The 16,468-nt window shown below is 68.3% G+C and overlaps 2 protein-coding genes across 2 annotated transcripts in view; both read left to right on the plus strand.

Moving 5' to 3' along the window:
* The window catches only part of RPTOR (regulatory associated protein of MTOR complex 1), a 118,644-nt gene extending 116,477 nt beyond the window's left edge, over positions 1 to 2,167 (plus strand). Inside the window, exons 31-34 of the mRNA XM_090257810.1 lie at positions 126 to 212; positions 942 to 1,058; positions 1,257 to 1,386; positions 2,013 to 2,167. Coding sequence (XP_090113936.1) covers positions 126 to 212; positions 942 to 1,058; positions 1,257 to 1,386; positions 2,013 to 2,081 — 403 coding nt within the window. The 3' untranslated portion in view covers positions 2,082 to 2,167. The remainder of the gene's footprint in view (positions 1 to 125; positions 213 to 941; positions 1,059 to 1,256; positions 1,387 to 2,012) is intronic.
* A 6,105-nt stretch (positions 2,168 to 8,272) lies between these two features.
* On the plus strand, positions 8,273 to 13,887 carry CHMP6 (charged multivesicular body protein 6). The gene is made up of 8 exons (XM_090291603.1): positions 8,273 to 8,410; positions 9,765 to 9,874; positions 9,950 to 10,037; positions 10,513 to 10,599; positions 11,354 to 11,419; positions 11,620 to 11,700; positions 12,586 to 12,640; positions 13,098 to 13,887. The coding sequence occupies exons 1-8, from the start codon at positions 8,348 to 8,350 to the stop codon at positions 13,151 to 13,153; spliced, it is 606 nt and encodes a 201-aa protein (XP_090147729.1). The 5' UTR covers positions 8,273 to 8,347; the 3' UTR covers positions 13,154 to 13,887.
* Positions 13,888 to 16,468: the final 2,581 nt, after the last annotated feature.

A 16,468-nucleotide genomic window follows, 5' to 3' on the forward strand; every position in this document is an offset into this window, starting at 1 on the left:
CCAGAGGCAGCGGGCACTCGCCCGAGGCCGCACGGCTGGTAGGAGACAGAGCACATCCTTGCCGTGGCCCGGCCTCCCCAGAAACAGCTTCCTGCTGACCCCAGTCCCTCACTCGGTCCCCGCAGCCGCGTCATGACGTACCGGGAGCACACGGCCTGGGTGGTGAAGGCCTGCCTGCAGAGGCGCCCCGAGGGCCACATTGTGAGCGTGAGGTAACGGGCCCCACGGCCTCGGGAGACGTTGGCCGGGAACGTGTCGTTTTCCCTCCGGTGCAAACCTGTGCTTGGCGTTGAGCAGCTGGGAGATGGTGGCGTTTCAGGGCAGGAGCTCCCTCCTGCCCCAGGGCTGGCCCGGAAGAGCAGGGGAGCCACTGATCCCCCCACTGGGGAGACCCACCGTGGGCACTGGGAGGTCTGCTCGCAAGTGCAGGGGAGTGGTGGGAGGCGCCCCTCCCGACAGGCCCAGGGCACCCGTTGGTGTGTGGCTGTGGGGGTCCCGTGGGTGCCAGTCATCTGCCTATAAATCCGTTTCTGCAGCTGATAAACCCGGTTCTGAGAGCAGTGAATATTTATTTGCCCATTAAAGGGACAGCAAAGTGTGATTTACTGTCACGGCCACCATGTCTTCAGAGAGCTGCACAGCTCTTGGGTGCCCACCAGGGCTCAGGGCAGGAGAGGGGCTTCCTGGGCCTCCCGGCCCACCTGTCCCTGCTGCACATCTAACCTCGGGGACAGAAAATGAAACAAGTCGGTCACGTCCCCGCACACCCGTCCTGGCTCCTGCGGGTTTGCTTTGGCGCAGAGCCTCGGTTGGCTCCCTGCGGAGGTCCCAGCCACCGGGGTCAGTGGCGGGGGGCACTCCAGGGTCCAGGTGGCCCCCAAGCCCAGTCCCAGGGGCTGGCTGCCCGCTGGCCACGTGTCACCCTCACCCCCTCTTGGCAGCGTGAACGGAGACGTGCGCTGCTTTGACCCGCGGATGCCCGAGTCTGTGAACACCATGCAGATCGTGAAGGGGCTCACGGCGCTCGACATCCACCCCCAGGCCAACCTGATCGCGTGGTATGTGCCCGCCCTGCGCTCCGGCCTGGCCGGGTCCCCTTGCCGCACATCACTGGCCTGCCCCAGCCCTGGGGCTGGTTCCCGGGGTCCCGCAGGAGGCCTTGCCCTCCTGACCCTGGGCTGGGGGAGCTGGGCGCCCGCCCCCAAAGGGAAGGGCACTGACAGCCCCCTCAACCCCCCGTCCCCGCCCGCCCGCAGCGGCTCCATGAACCAGTTCACGGCCGTCTACAGCGGCAGCGGGGAGCTCATCAACAGCATCAAGTACTACGACGGCTTCATGGGCCAGCGTGTCGGCGCCATCAGCTGCCTGGCCTTCCACCCACACTGGGTCTGTGTGCCCGCGCCCGGGCGGGGGGCTGTGGGACTCAGGGGACCCGGGGGCCAGCAGCGGCGAGCGGGGGAGTTGCAGCCAGGCTGCCCTGTGACGCCTGCCCTGGGCCTCTGCCCTCCCAGGTCCGGGGCTGGGGCCCCGAACTGCCCTCACTCCTGAGGCAGCACCAGATTCCCTGTCACTCAGGGAAGAGTGGCCTCAGAGCGCGGGACACAGCTGCCCTTCGTCACCGCTGGAGAAAGGCCCAGTGAGAAGTCTTGTGGGCACACAATGGTGCCCGTCCTCAGTGACAGGCGGCCCTCCTGCTCCCAGGCTCTTGTTCAATCAGGATTCCGCCCGCCTGCCTCCGGGCCACGTGGCCCCATGGGAGCCTGGCATGTGGCTCTGCCGAAACGTGTGGCATCTGGGGGCGGTCCTGCGCGAGGTTCAGGGACAGGCAGCTTCTGGGTCCCAGTGCTGCAGAGGGTGGCGTGGCTGTGCTGAGAGCCCCAGCCGGGGCCCCGCCATTCCTACGCCAGCCTCCCAGTCTGAGGGGCCAGGAAACGGCGGGCGCCTCCGCCCCTGCCCCCGGCCGCCCCCCGGGGCCCGCTCGCCCGCTCACCTGCTCACCGCTCTCCCTGCAGCCTCACCTGGCCGTGGGCAGCAACGACTACTACATGTCCGTGTACTCCGTGGAGAAGCGCGTGAGATAGCGGGCCCGCCGTGCCCACCGCCGCCCAGGAGCTCTGGTCCCGACCCGGCTGCCGGGGCCTTTTCGGAGGCCGTGCTGTCTGTCTGTCTGTCTTCGCTGCTGCGCCCCGGAGCCCAGGGAAGGGGCTCTCCTGGCGTCCTGGGCTGCGGAGGCTGCTTCTCCACTGGGACGCATCTTCCAGGCCGTGGACACAGTCACCGTTCGTCCCCACCTCCCTGTCCTGCTTTTCTTCTGAGAGTTTTAAAGGAGGAAACAAACTTTTATTTTCGAAGCGACCCAGGCATGAGCCCCACGGAGCTCCAAGAAGGACGCTGGCTGCTCCAGGGCTCGGCCACCCGGCGGGTCCCTGGGCCGCGCCGCCTGGCCCTGAGCAGCACAGGGCGCGGCCCCAGCCCAGCTGCGTCCTCCCGCTTGTGCGCTCACAGAGACCGTTCTAAGCAGGTGGGCGAGGCTGGGGGTTAAGACCGAGCACAGGACACAGGAGCTGGCAGCTGTGCCTCCCGCCAACACACCAGGGCGCACGAGCCCCCCCAACCCCTCCTGCCGCCGCCTTCCTGGAACAGCCTCGGATCCGAGCCTGGGCCGCTGTCACCACAGGCCCCTTAGCAGGAGGGGCCTGTGGCCTTGGACAGGCGAGGCAGGTCTCAGTGACTTGGCCACTGCCTGAGGCCACAAGCTTATTTCTGTTGAAGGGCTGCCCGTCCTGGCAGGGGCAGGGACAGCGCCCAGGCCGCGGCCTCCCCCGTGTGCTTGCACACGCGTCACACACACACGCCCACAGGAGGCGCAGATGGAGTCTCTCGGGCATCTGTGGTTCGACGGCTCCTGCTGCAGCCACCATCCCCGTTCCGGTGCAGCAGTGACATGGAGAAGCTCCTCGGCGACCGCTTTAATGTACCTGTCTGTGCGTGTGCGGGCACAGGTGTGTGCTGACATCCCTGTCTGCGTGAGCAGCACACGGGCACGTGTGTACATGTGTGTGCGTGCACCCTTAAGCATGCACAGGTTGTGCAGGTATGTGTGTCTGCAGGTGCACAGGCATGTGCAGGTGTGCGCGCACAGGCACACGCATATACAGGTGTGTGTACATGTGTGTGCACAGGTGTGTGCAGATATGCGTGTCTGCAGGCGTGTGTGGGGGTGTGTGTGCATGTCCTCAGGTGTGTGAGGACGTGTGTGCAGGTGCACTTCAGGGGCCAGGGCTACCGCTGAGCCCGGGCACGGCTCCCGAGAATGTGGGAGCCATCAGACACGTGGCACCTGTGGAACAAAGCACCGCAGTGATGACATCTGAGCAGCGTTCTCCCACTTCCCTTGGGAACCAGGACACTCCGAGGAGGGAGGGGCTCCACTAATTCTGCCAACAGGAGGCCGACAACAGTGAGTGTGAGTGCGAGGGAGCGGTGACAGCTTTCTCGGTCCCCTGGCGCCGCCCCAGCTGAGGACGTCATCGGCAGGACAGCCCTGCCAGCCGCGCAGCCCTTCTGCCTGCGGGCCGTGTGTGCTCCCAGCAGGAGGTTCTGGGACAAAGTTCCCTCTCCGGCTCTTGTGACCGGCCACTGTGTCCCGGGTGAGAGAGCCACATGGGGTCAGGAAGGCCACAGAAAGTTCCACTGCTCCACACATGGCCCCTGCCAGCTCCACAAGACATGCCAGGTGGTGACCCCAGAACCTTCCAGAAGCTGAGCTCCACCCCCGGACACTGAGAGTCTGGCTCCTGGAGCCATTCCACTCAATTCCAGGCTCACACATGGTGGTTTGGAGACAAAACCATGACCTGTCCTAGTGAGGCCACCGCCCGCCGTGGTGTGACCGCGGCCGCCACGTGGGGCTGTCTTCACAGGTCTGACGCGGAAATGCAATCATGAAATTGACCCAGGCCCGAGAGCCTGACCTAAAGGTTCACTTATCTATTTATTCTACCAGAATGACAAAACATGGAAGTGTAACATGAACGTGAGCACAGACAGACAACGAATGGCTAATAAACAAGCGCAGAGGTGACAGCTGGCAGCTCTTTTACAAAAACGGTGCACCTGCCACATGAACATGGGCAGTGCCACACAGAGGCGCCTCCTTCACTGTGCTGGGCATGGGAGCCCTGGTGGGCGGCCCTCTGTCCCTGTCAGCTGTCACACGACGGGCACAGCCACCTGTCCTTGGGCAGCACCAACCCAACAGCTCGGACACTTGTCCAAGGACAGGCCCTGGGCTGGGGACCAGACCTCCATGGTGAAGGAGCTGCCCCCCACCCCCGCCCGTGTCTGCCAGCCCTGGCACAAAGCTGTGAGTCACACAGGTTTATTACCTTACACTTAGAGCTCGGACACAAGCCTCAGGCTGGGGCCGAGGGGCTGCCGGGCCACCTTCCTTCCGCCTGGAGGCTTGAGGGGGCACCCAGTTCCCGCTCTTCAGCTTCCAGGGCCGCCCCCGTCCTGCGGCTCAGGAACCCCAGCCCCACCTGTCCTCACAGCCGGCGGGCCGTCACATCTGGCCCAGCCTGGACAGGCCTCGCATGGCAGGCACTTGCCTCACCGCCCTGCAGTCCCCAAGCCAGCTTCTGAAGAGACTCCCGAACAGGCAGGCCCTAGGGAGCCCTGTGGCTGCCTGAGGGGGGGGGTCCCACCATGCACGTGGGAGACGGGCCCCAGTCACTTCCCACCTTGAGGCTGTGACTTCCTGGAGATGGCTTGGGGCCAGACTCTTCATGACCCTATGATGGGAAGGGGGGCTCAGGCATCCTGACCCCCGGGAAATGGCTGTGGCTCCCCACCCCGAGGGGACCTGGGCCCGAACAGAGGCAGGAAGGGACTTGGGAGGCACCCAACAGGGCCCTCAGGGTGGACAGGAGCCGTCCGGTCTGAGGGATGGGGCAAGCCAGTGGCAGAACATGTGGGGCCAGAGGGACCGGCTGGGCTGTGACTGGGGTCACCTGGGAGGGAGGGGCCATCCCGGGGGCTTAGAGGCCCACCAGGCAGAACCCTGGGTGCCCAGGGCCTTGGCCAGGAGGCGGCGGGTGGACACTGGGGCGAGAAGGAAGCCACCTGTCCCTGCACGCTGCATGGGGGGCGGGGGCACTGGGTCACAGCCGCTGCCCTCCCGAGCCGCCCGAGAAGTGGCTGCACCTTGGTGGCCCGTGGTGGGCGCCCCAGCTAAGCGTCTGCTGGCCCTGGGGGGAGGGGAGCCGTCACCAGGAAAGCCCAGGGTCTTGGCGGCCAGGACTCCTGAATTAAACGACGGTTTGTTTTAAACAAAGACGCAGCGTCACCCGGCTGCCCCGCCCCTGCAGGGGGGGGGGCATGTTTCCTGTTGCACCAGTTTGTCACTGGGATTGAGTACAGACCAACTGCTCGTACAGCTGAGAAGTGCACACGTGGTGGGAGCTGGCCACGGAGGGGTGACAAGGGCCGAGCCCGCCCCACGTGCCCCACTGGCTGGGCCCGCGTGGCTGCGCAGGCCCCGGGCAAGACGCAGCTGCACCTCGTGGCCAGGCCAGGAGCCAGGGCCGCCGAGGGGCGGGGACGGGAGCGCCCTTGGGGTGGCTCTTGTGGGTCCTGCTCGGCACGACTCCGCCCTGTTGTCACCTGGAACCGCCTCACTGGGCTCTGTGGGTCAGTGGTGTTGGCGCAGGGCCACCTGAGGAGTGTCCTGCAGGCCGTCCCCGTCTCGGGGCTTCCGCTCCAGGAGCCTGAGCCTCAGAGCAGGAGCACGGGGTCAGCGCCGGGCCCGGTCCTTCCCGGCCGCCGGAGCCCCGTCCCTCTGGGGAGCCGTCTGCGGCCGGACGTCCGCGCTGCGCGGGGCACTGGGGGCCTCAGCCGCCTCTCGCTGAAGCAGGGACGGGGCCGGGACTCGGGAGCTGCCAGCAGTCCAGGCTCAGCGTCGCCTCCGACCGGGGACCGGCCCTCGCGCCCCTCCCCCACAGCCGCCCGCCGCCGTCCCCAGGACAAGCGCTCGGCCTCCCAGCCGTTCTCCACCGTGACCCCTTCTCCCCACGGGGAGCGGCCACAGCCACCGTTGGAAGTCGAGGTTCGGTCAGCCTCTCCCTGGTGAGGGCCAGCAGCCTCCTGTGACCCCCTCTGGCCCCCACCTGTCCCCAGTTTCCCCACCGTCCCCATCTGGGGTGCTTCTGAGCTCAGATGCCACTTCCTTCCTGAAGGAAGCCTTTCCTGACCGCTGACCCAATGGCCCTCCACCCCAACGCAACGGCGGGTCCCCTGGGTCCCCTGCCCCCTGCACACCCGCGGCACAGGGACCTGGCGCCCAGGATGAGCAGCGGGGAGTGGACGGACGGACGGACGGCCTGTCCCAGCTGAGGCAGGTTCGTGGCGCCGTACGCAGGTCTCGCCCGCACCCCACCCGGCCCTCTGGGACCCCCCTTCCTGCGAGGACACCCCCGCCCCGGCCGCCGCCGGGCCTGCAGCGCCACCACGTGGCCACTTTGGGGACCGCGGCTGCCCGGCCTCGTAGGAGCGTCCAGGCCCCCAGGAAGGTGCCTCCTCGCCGGCCCCAAAGGTGGGTTTGAACCCCTAACCCCCTGCCGCCAGCAGCTCCGCCTGGCCGGCTCGAGAGTCACCGGCAGGCCGAGGCTCGCCCGCTGGCGGGGTGGGGCTTGGCTTTGTTTTGTTAGGGGCTGAAGTGGGGTCCCCCAGTCCCCGTGGGAGTCCTAGCCCCCGGCACCTCAGAAAGCGGCCCCAGGTGCCGAGAGGGCCGTTACCAAGGTCATCGAGTCAAAATGACGTCCCGTGGGTGCGCCCTCGTCCGGTGTGACTGTCCTTCCGAGAGGGGGACTTGGGGACAGACACACACCGGGGGGGACGGCCTGTGAAGACGGAGGCAGAGAAGGGGGGGCCGCGTCCACAAGTCGAGGGGCCTCGAGGTGGCCAGGACACCCCCGCGGCCAGAGGGGCGCCGGCCCCGCCCCCACCGTATGTCCGAGCGGCAGCCTGAGACAGACAGACAGACAGACAGACAGACGGACAGACAGGTGCTTCAGCCGCCCGAGGACAACGCAGGCGGCGGGAATCGGGGGGCGGGCCCGGGGCCGGGAGTGTGTCCCGGAAACCAGGTCCTGGGGCCCAAGGGCCGGGCTCAGGGCAGGGGGCGGCCGCAGGCTGGAGCTCGCAGGGGCGACATTTTGTAAATGACAGGCCAGGGCCTGAGGTCCTCAGCTCCGCCGAGCCGGGGAGCGCGCAGGCTGCGACGGGGGAGCCTGTGTCCTGCGCCCGCCACCTGCCGCGCTGAGGGTCGGCTGCACCCCCGGGCCCGGGCGCTCGCGTGTGAAAGTCGAAACGGGGAGCGGAGCGGACTCGCCCAACTCCGTGCCCCCGGGCCCCCCGGAGCCCGCGCCCGTGAGGACCACACAGCCCTGCGACCCCCGGACCCCGGCGGTGCTGACTTCCCGGCTGACTCGGCCGCCCCCCGGGCCGGGAGCCTCGTGCAGGAGCCCACGGGTGCCGGGCGGCGCGGCCCCAGCCCCGGACCCGGGCTCACGGCGAGAGGGAGCCGTCGCGCGGTTCGCCCCTCGGCTGCTGGACACGTGGCGGTCACGGGCCCCGCTGGGCTGCCGGACGCCCCTCGCGGCGACGCAGGGAAAGAGTCCGGGGCCCAGGGAGGGACGGGCGTGGCCCGAAGGTGCCGGGTGGGAGGGTCACCAGGTCCCCGTTGTGTCCGCGGGCCACGAACGGCAGCAGAGCTGCTGCCCCCAAACGGGGCCCCCGATTCGGCCCGGGGACCAGGAGGCCACCGCCCAGGCATCCGGCAGAGGCGCCGAGGCGTCTTGGGCAGCGGCTACTGGTTAAGTGTCCCCAGAACCGAAGAAGACAGAGCAGAGGGGAGAAGGGGGCCGAATCCCCCCACGCCCCGGCCCCCCGGTGCTGCAACCCCCGCTGCGTCACCGCCCCCGCGGCCGCGCATCCGCGCTTGGGGCAGTCAGCGGCGTGGTCCCTGCGAGGAGAGCCGGTGGCCCAGCTGAGGGCTCCCCGGGACTGCGGGGTCCCCGACCCGGTGGCTGGGCTCCCAGACACTCGCCGTGTGGCCTTCCGTGCCCCGACCCCGAGGTCGCGCTGTGCGCCCTGCCCACGTGCCGGGGTCCCCGCTGAGGCGACCGGGAGGCGAGGACGTGCTCGGCGCGGGCCCCAGGGGGCGCTGTGTCGCGGGCCGGCAACGGGCCCCGCGCGGCCGCCGTAGGGGGCGGGGCCGCGGAGGGCGTCCGCGGGGCTACGGTGCGACCGGCTCGGCCGGCGGGCGGGGGCCCCGGGGCCGCGCGCCATGGGCAACCTGTTCGGCCGCAAGAAGCAGAGCCGCGTCACCGAGCAGGACAAGGCCGTCCTGGTGAGGCGTCCGCTCCGGGGCCGGTGGGGAGCGTCCCTCGGGTCCGCGGCCGCGCTTTGTCCGCGCACCAGCCCACGCTCGCGGGCCCGCGGGGGCCAGCCCGGGGTCGCGGCCCGAGTCCGCACCCACGCGCGCCGCGGGCTGGGGGTCCGGCCCGTGACCGGCCGGACCACGATCGAGGTCCGGACGCGCCCACGCCCGCCGCTGCCGCCCCCACGCGGTCGGCGGAGGCCGGTCCGTCCCCGGGGCGCCCGGCCGCCGTTTCCGGGGCGAGGCCGGGGTGCCCGTTGCCGTGGTGATGCTGCGGCTCGCACTGCCGGGGCCGCCGGGGGCCGTTAGTCTGGGGAGCGGGAGTCCTGCGCGGCCGGTGAGACGCCGTGTCCGGGGCGCCGGAAGGGACAGCCCGAGGGAGGCGGGGCTCCGGGTCCCCTCGCCGCCTCTTCTGAAGCGTCTGCGGCAGGACGGGCCGAGGCAGGCGGGTTCAAACAGCCCGTGCTTTACGGCCGTAAGTTACGAAGGTTCTTAACCGGAGTCCCCGGGAGCGGCCGCAGCCGGCGACGGGGTCGTCACGAGGGAAACGGGCGCGGAGCACTCGAGGGCCGCGGCCCGAAGGACGGCCAGACCCTGCCCGGCTCCACCCTCTGCTGCCCGCTGACCAGGCTTCTGGCAGAGCAGGGCGCCCCCGAGGCCGTTCTCTCCTCTCTCTCGGGACCCGCCTCTCCGTTTCTCCTCCAGGAGACCTTTCACTTGCCAAGTGTCCACCTTGTTGGGGTCCCCACAGGGACAACGGGATTTGCACCCAATTTGCAAATTACTGCCTGGGGTCCTAGGATTCAAGCCCAGGGCCCGCCCTGCGACTGGGACCCTCGGCTGGGGCCCCCGGGGCCGCACTGCCAGCCGGGCAGTGAGTGGCCTCGTGGCAGGGTGGGCGCCTGCCACCCTGGGGAGGACAGCAGGTCACCGGGCCTGGCTGCAGGCCGCGTGGTGTGCTGGGCGAGGTCGCACAGACCCCGCCCGGACGCGTGATGGGTGACCGGAGCGGGGAGCTAAACACGCAGTGAGAAAGGGCCACAGCCCGCAGGGGAGCGCGGTCGGAGGGCAGGCCCCTGCCGCAGCTCCCCCTCCTCGCAGGCGGCACTCGGGGCCACGTGGTGGCGGCTCTCGGACTGGCCCTGTGGACGCAGCCGGCCCACGGTGGTGGGGGCCGCCCGGGCCGCCTGCGGGTTCTGGCAGCCAGGGACGTGTCTGGACACTGCCCCGTGGCCCCCGGGAGGCGGGGGGCACGCTTCCAGCGGCAGCGGCGAGGGTCGGGCACCGCGTGGGCCGGCGCTCACGCGAGGCCCGCTCTCGGCAGCAACTGAAGCAGCAGCGGGACAAGCTGAGGCAGTACCAGAGGAGGGTCACGCAGCAGCTGCAGCGCGAGCGCGAGGTGGCCCGGCAGCTCCTGCGGGACGGCAAGAAGGAGTGCGTGCGCGTGCCTGGCGGGCGGCGGCGGGGAGGGCGGGTGGGCTCGGGGCTCACTGGGCGTCCCCTCGGCAGGCGGGCCAAGCTGCTGCTCAAGAAGAAGCGGTACCGGGAGCAGCTGCTGGACAAGACGGAGAACCAGATCACCAGCCTGGAGACCATGGTAGGCCGAGGGGAGCCCGCCGCCGGCGGAGACCTTTCCTTCCTGGGACCCTAAGGCCGGAGGCCCAGGAATGGGTCAGGCCCTACGGTGCAGGAGGGTGGGTGATGGGCAGCTGATGGTCTTCAGAGTGGGGGCAGGTGGGCCCTTGCAGGAAGGTGGTTGGGGGCTGGGCCACTCTAGAGGGCGCGGGTAGACCAGGGGTCTGCCTTAGTGATTGGAGGCATCGGGGGTCTTCAGAAGGCTGCTGGGGGTCCCTGCCATTAGACGCTGAGCAGAGCTGCTCATGAGCACTCGGAGGCCCCTCCAGGGCCTCAGCTGTGGTTTGGGCTGGAGGGGACCGGGGGAAGGCACAGCGCCATCTGCCCAAAGGGGGAAGAGCTTCATCCGTGACAGTGTCGCCCTCCATCCTGCTGGGGATCTGGAAGAGGCCATGGCAGGCCCCTGACTTGGCAGGGCTGGCTCATTCCCCCCTCAGGTGCAGAGCATTGAGTTCACCCAGATTGAAATGAAGGTGCTCGAGGGCCTGCAGCTTGGAAACGAGTGTCTGAAGAAGATGCACCAGGTGGGTCCTCATGGGGCTGGAGCAGGGAGGAGGGGCGAGCAGAACAGGGGTCTTGCCCCACACAGCACCGTCGGCCAAGAGGGTTTGTGCTAGACGGGAGGTGGAAGAGCCCATCACTGCTAGGGGAGGGTTCCAGTCTAGCAGGGCAGGCAAGACTTGGATGTGACCTGAAAACAGGGTGATGGACAGAAACTGTAAATTGGGTCCACGGATGCTAACATGACTAGAGGGAAAGTGGTTATGGTGGGGGAGGGGTGAGTTGACCTAATCTGGAGGGCTTCCTGGAGGAGGTGAACACAGCCTCATCTCAGAAGCAGCATGGAGGCAGCTGGTGAAAGGAGGGTGAGGCCCAGAGAGGCTGTGCTCAAGTCCTGCCCCTCCACTCTGGGTGGGGGTGGGGGAGGGGCTGGGCCAAGAGCCCAGGTGGCAAGTACAGCATGTACCTGCCAGGCCGCCCTAAGAAAATGGTTTCCTCTTTCCACTTATTTTTACCTGAAACTGCTGGGGTAGATTTGGGCACCAGAAGGACAGGTGAGAAGCACCTGTCGAGGCTTCTGGAAAAGCTGGGCTGACAGATGTGCAGCCTCTGTGGCCAGGCCCTCCTGGGGACAGAAGTAACCAGTGATGGGCCCTGTCCTGCCAGCCTGGCTTCACTGGGACAGAGACCTTGTGCCCTGGCCGCTGGTGGCCTCCGTGCTGGGCTCTCATGAAGGCCTCCCTGACAAGACTCAAGAACCTCCCCTGGCATGTCTAGGTGATGTCCATGGAGGAAGTGGAGCGGATCCTGGACGAGACCCAGGAGGCCGTGGAGTACCAGCGGGTAGGTGCCACCCTGTCTGGGCCCTTTCAGCAGCGAGGGCAGTTGCTGCCCTGAGGGTCCTGCCTGTCCCTGCCTTGGGGTGGCCCCTCCTCTCAGTGAAGGGGCCTCGAGTCAAGGGCTGTTTCCCTCCTCCACGAGGGGCTACCCTGCCCACTGCCCCCAACCCAGCTATACGCTCCACCTTGCCTCCTCCTTTGCAGCAAATAGATGAGCTGTTGGCAGGAAGCTTCACTCAGGAGGACGAAGACGCGATCCTGGAGGAGCTGAATGCAATCACTCAGGTGACGGGACCTGCAGGGCTGGGCTCGGCCGCTCAAGGCCTGGGCCTGTCCAGGTCCCTCTGCGTGGCGTGGTGGTCGGCCCTGGGCACGCGCAGGCAGCGGGTTTCACCTGAGCACACAGGCTGGTTTGCTCCCTGCAAGGATGAGCATTTGGGCCACACAGAGGCCCGTTTTCCTGTCCCCTGGCTGACAGCAGGGAGGACTGACCTGGAAGGAATGGCTTGGGGGGCAGTGAGCGAGGATGACCAGGTGCGCCTGGGCAGAGCGGGCACCGACCGTCCTGGGCCCTCAGCCCCTTCCTCCCCAGTGGACAGGAACATGGCTTTTTGATCGGGTGGGTTTTCTTTCCCCGTGGGGCCAGCCACTCAGTTGCGCGTGGAGCCGGCACACTATGGCCCTGCAGTCCTGTCAGGCTGGACTGCCGTGCGTGGGCCTAGAGGGCTGCGTGCGCTCCGGGACGGGGGAGCCCCCGCCCCCGCGCCACCGCTCGAGCCTGTGTGCTCAGCCTGTGGCGCCCGTCCCCTGTCCTGCCCCGCAGGCTGGCCAGGAGGCAGCTTTCAGTGCGCGGCTGACCCTGGGGGGCCCTGTGCACCCACCTGCTGCTTTACTTCCTGCCCTGCCGAGAGGCTGTCCAGCACTCACTGGGCCAGCCAGCCCCACTCGCCAGAGCCGGCGCCCGCGGTCCTGGCATGGCCCAGCCCGCCCGAACGGACTGTCGGAAAGCCCCTCGGGGACCGATGTTGGGAGAGCCGCCCTTCCTTTCAGCACTGCCGGAGGCAGAAGGGGTCCACGGGGGGCTTCTAGCCGAGGGCAGCCCAGCAGCCCAGTGACAGGACCCTTTGCCCTCCGGGCTGCATCTCACGGCCCCTCCCTCTTCTCTTGCAGGAACAAATTGAGCTCCCGGATGTTCCTTCAGAGCCCCTTCCCGAAAAGAACCCAGGTACTCCCTGTTCTGTCCTTTGGGAAACAGTGAGTTCTAGAACAAAGCAAAGCACCCTGGGCGCAGGGTCCTGCCCGGTCCCCTGATTGGTGGGTGAGCTGCTGTCCCCACCCTGCGGTGGGTAAATTGGGAAGAGTTTACCCCTGTTGGGAAAGGGATCTTCTGAAGGCAGGAGCCCAGAAAAGGCCGGGTTAGCTCTGCAGACTCTGTGGGGCCAGCGTCCTCAGCTGTCCCGGCCCTGGGGTGGCCGTGCCCATGGCCACAGGCCTTCAGAACGCTCCTCCAGGCCCATCGGGCTGCGGTTGCCCTCCCCTCCCAGCCCCCGGAGGGCTGCATGGGCTCTTCCTGCAGCTCAGAGCCCTGGGACCTGGCTCCTCGCCGCCGCTTGTCCTTCTCTGCAAGGTTCCGCCTGTGAAGTGTTCTCTTCGTGACAAACATTTCTTTGTTCCCTCCACAGAGAAAGCACCCGTCAAGGCCAGGCCCAGGCAGGCGGACCTGGTGGCAGCCTCCTGACTCGGCCTCCTCGCTGGGACTGGCAGGGACTCCCCGGGGACTGGGGCCACAGTTTGGGTGCGTGGCCAGCCCTGACCAGGCCCCCAGGAGGCCAGCGCTGGGCCAGGCCGCAGGTGCCAGTGCTGCGGCACCCGCTGCGCTCAGGTCAGGCTGACTCCAGGGAGCCCTCCCTGGGCCAGGAGACCCGTGGCTCCACTCAGACCCTCCAGCCAGACGCAGCCTCTGAGGCTGGGGCTCCCCCAGGGCCACGGCGGCCCGACAAGCCTGGTGCTGGTCACACTTCCTGTTCCTGGAGGCTCCGGAGGCCACGCTCCGTTGGAAGCCACAGGGAACGGAGCCCCACCCTCCCCTCACTTCCTGCTGCTCCCGGCCGCGGCCCCTCGGCTTCCTGGCTTACCTAGCCGCCGCGTGGATCCGGGGGTGGGAGGCTCTCCATGTTTGTCTGCATTTGGGGGTTGGGGGCCTCCGGGAGCCCTGGCCACCCCTCGCCGCTGGTGGGTCTGCCGGGGTTCCCAGCAGACAGGACCTGTGTCTGGAACTCCCTGTATCTTGGAAGCCGCAGGGACCGGGACCTGCCAGCTCCAAGCTATCAGTTGCCAAGCACAGGGCAGGGGATGGGGGAGGCCATGCTCCTGGTTCACAGTTCATTCTGGAATCAGTCTCGCTGGCCTGTCCCTCCCCACAGAACAGAAGGCGGCCTGCCCAGCCCCCATTAAAGCTGATGCTGCACGCCTGCCGCCTCGTGGACTCTGGTCTGGGAGCGCCTGGGTGGGTGGAGGTCCCCCCGCCGGGCGTCCCTTGACCCTGCTGGGCAGTAACTGGAAGGCACCTGTCTGGGTGGCATGACAGCGGGGCTGGGGACCCGGGAGCAGGTGGTGGCTCTTGTTCTGCTGGCAGTGGGTGGGAGACAGGCCAGGCGCCCTCAGCCCTGGAGGCCCCCTCGGGGCGGCTGCCTGGCCAGGGGCAGGGCTGTGCTCTGGCCCCGCCCCCCCCCCCTTAGAAATGGCATCGGCAACCTGTCCTCATCAGGAAGGTTTTGTGTGGCCCCTGTGGCTGCTAGCCTGGCCGCAGACCCTCATGGTGAGGGAGGGTGCCCAGGGGTGGGGAGTGGGGGCCGGTCCGGAGTCCTGACACCCTCGCTGAAGCCAGTGGTCCCAGGGAGCAAGCAGGCGATGGCAAGGGGAGAGGGGCGTCCTACCCCCAGGGCCTCCCGGGGACGCGCCGGCGCTGGGATTCTTGGGGAGGAGCTGGGCCCTGGGTTTCCAGGTGCTGGGAACCTGTGGGCTGGGAAGGGCCCCTCGGTGGGCGCAGTGCGTGCCTCGGTCAGCAGGGGGCTCTGCCGGCTGGGCGGGATCGGCGGGACCGGCGGGACCGGCGTCAGTGGCCTGCCTGGCTGCTGGGCCCGGCTCCTCGGGTCTTGGTCACATGCTGCCTTCTGTCCCCGGGACTCCCGGGCGGCTCTCCCCTTAAAGTATGCGCTGTCCGGTGACCCTCTCCATCTGCATCCCTGCTCCTGGGCTGAGGGAGGGTGTGGGGGATGTAGCGCCTGCTTTGGGGGAGGCACACACCGTGGGTCAGCCACTCCGGGCCCCTACCAGCGCGATGGACGCCCTGTCCTTTCCCTCTGCCTCCCCAGGACCCTGGAGCTCGGGGCTGTCCTCAGAGGCCCCCTTCAGGGATCAGGGTGGCTCAGGCAGCCCCCCCTCCTGCTGAGGGTGTGGAGAATGCCAGCCCCTGCTGACGTGGGTGAAGGGCACCCTCATCTCCCAGCACAACACAGGAGGGAGAAGCCCTGCCCCCACTGGCCAGGTCAGAGCTCCGGAACCAGCCACTCAGCCTCCTTTCCACAGGGGGTTCTGCCCTGCCACCCTGAGGGGCCTGCAGCCGACTCCCGGAGGTCACCGAGCTCACCAGCCCTGTGTGTGTTCGTTGGGGGGGGGGGGGGGGGGAGTCCCTCCTGCCAGGCTGAGGCTCCTGAAGACTTGGCCCATTTCCCGAAACGCCAGCCCGTGAGCCTGATGCTACTTCCTCTACTCCGGGGCCTAGGACTCCTGACACACACGTCAGAATTAAGTGCAAACCTGGTGGCAGAGCTGGTATCCTTGGGAGATGGGGGGCTGGAGGGGACTTGGGGGGGCCTGAGAGCAGCACCCGTTCCCCAGGGTCAGGGGGGCTTAAAGGGGCCCCTGGGGGCCGCTGGACCTCAGACGCAGACCTGGGACCCAGAACGGATAGGCTGGGGGCCGTGCGGGGTTGTGGAGGGTGCACCCTGCACAGGAGGGGAGGGCGCCCAGCAGGGGTGCAGGTGGCACCATGGCCCAGGTTGGGGGCTGTGCCCAGGGCCTGTGTGTGTATGCCTGGGGTGGGTAAGGAGCAGACGCCCAGCGTGGACGTGCAGTGGTGGGGGGCTGGGGTACCACCCACTGCCGCCCTGCGGGACCCCCTCCCGCTCCCGCCCCCCGCAGGGAAGACGTGGTGACCTCAGGCAGCAGCTCCGGGGCTGCAGTGGGGCTGGTTTCCCCTCCGCAGGCGCGGCCGAGCTGGGTTGCTGGTTGCACGCCAAGCTTGGGAGGGGGTGCCTGGGGTGAGGGCCGCGGGTCAGAGGGGTGCCCTGGGGGAGCTGGCCTCATGGCCACACCTGTCCTGGGGCCTCCCCCGTGGACACCTGCACCGTTCGGCCGGAGACGTCCTGGCCCTTTCCATGAGCCCAGATCCTTCCAGCGCTGTGTCCGGGGACCCCGGTGAGGAAATGGCAACACCCCAGATCTCTTCCTAGGAATGTGTCCCCGCTCCCGTCCCCCATCTTTCCTGAACAACCGCACAGACAACCCGTCCCGTCTCAGGCGTCCTCACGTGGACGAGGCCTCCCACGGGGGACCTTGGGGTCCTCCAGGGCCCCTCACGCTGCCTGTGACCTTGTCCCCGCCGAGTCTGAGAGCACGGCTCCTCCAGCCTGCACTAGAGGGAGGCGGGAGCTCAGCCCCCTGGGGAGGGGGTTATGGACATGCACAATGGTGCCCTCCGACCCGGCCTTCGGCGGGGGGCTCCCTGAGGAAGCAGAGGCTCAGGAATGAACGCGGCGAGGGCGGAGCTCATGGGCGCCCCGCCGGGGACGTCCTGGGGTGCAAGGCGACCCTCCCTCTGCCGCCGTGTGTGCGTCACGGGGTGCCGCCATCTCCGAGCCCACGCGCCTCTTACGCCCTGTGTCGCGCTTGGGTCTGTGCGTTCTGCGCTGGGTCGGGAGCGCACACAGCGGGCTTCCAGGCCTGGCCTCCGGCGCCCGCTGCTGTGTCACAGCCGCACTTCGCTGGCTTC

The sequence above is a fragment of the Furipterus horrens genome, unplaced genomic scaffold, assembly GCF_987537825.1.
Source record: "Furipterus horrens unplaced genomic scaffold, mFurHor1.1.pri manual_scaffold_11, whole genome shotgun sequence".
Lineage (NCBI taxonomy): Eukaryota > Metazoa > Chordata > Mammalia > Chiroptera > Furipteridae > Furipterus > Furipterus horrens.

Coding starts and splice junctions, on each gene's coding strand:
- CHMP6 (XM_090291603.1), top strand. CDS start 8,348: ATGGGCAACCTGTTCGGCCGCAAGAAGCAGAGCCGCGTCACCGAGCAG. Junction 9,875..9,949: donor CTGCGGGACGGCAAGAAGGA/GTGCGTGCGCGT, acceptor TCCCCTCGGCAG/GCGGGCCAAGCTGCTGCTCA. Junction 10,038..10,512: donor TCACCAGCCTGGAGACCATG/GTAGGCCGAGGG, acceptor TTCCCCCCTCAG/GTGCAGAGCATTGAGTTCAC.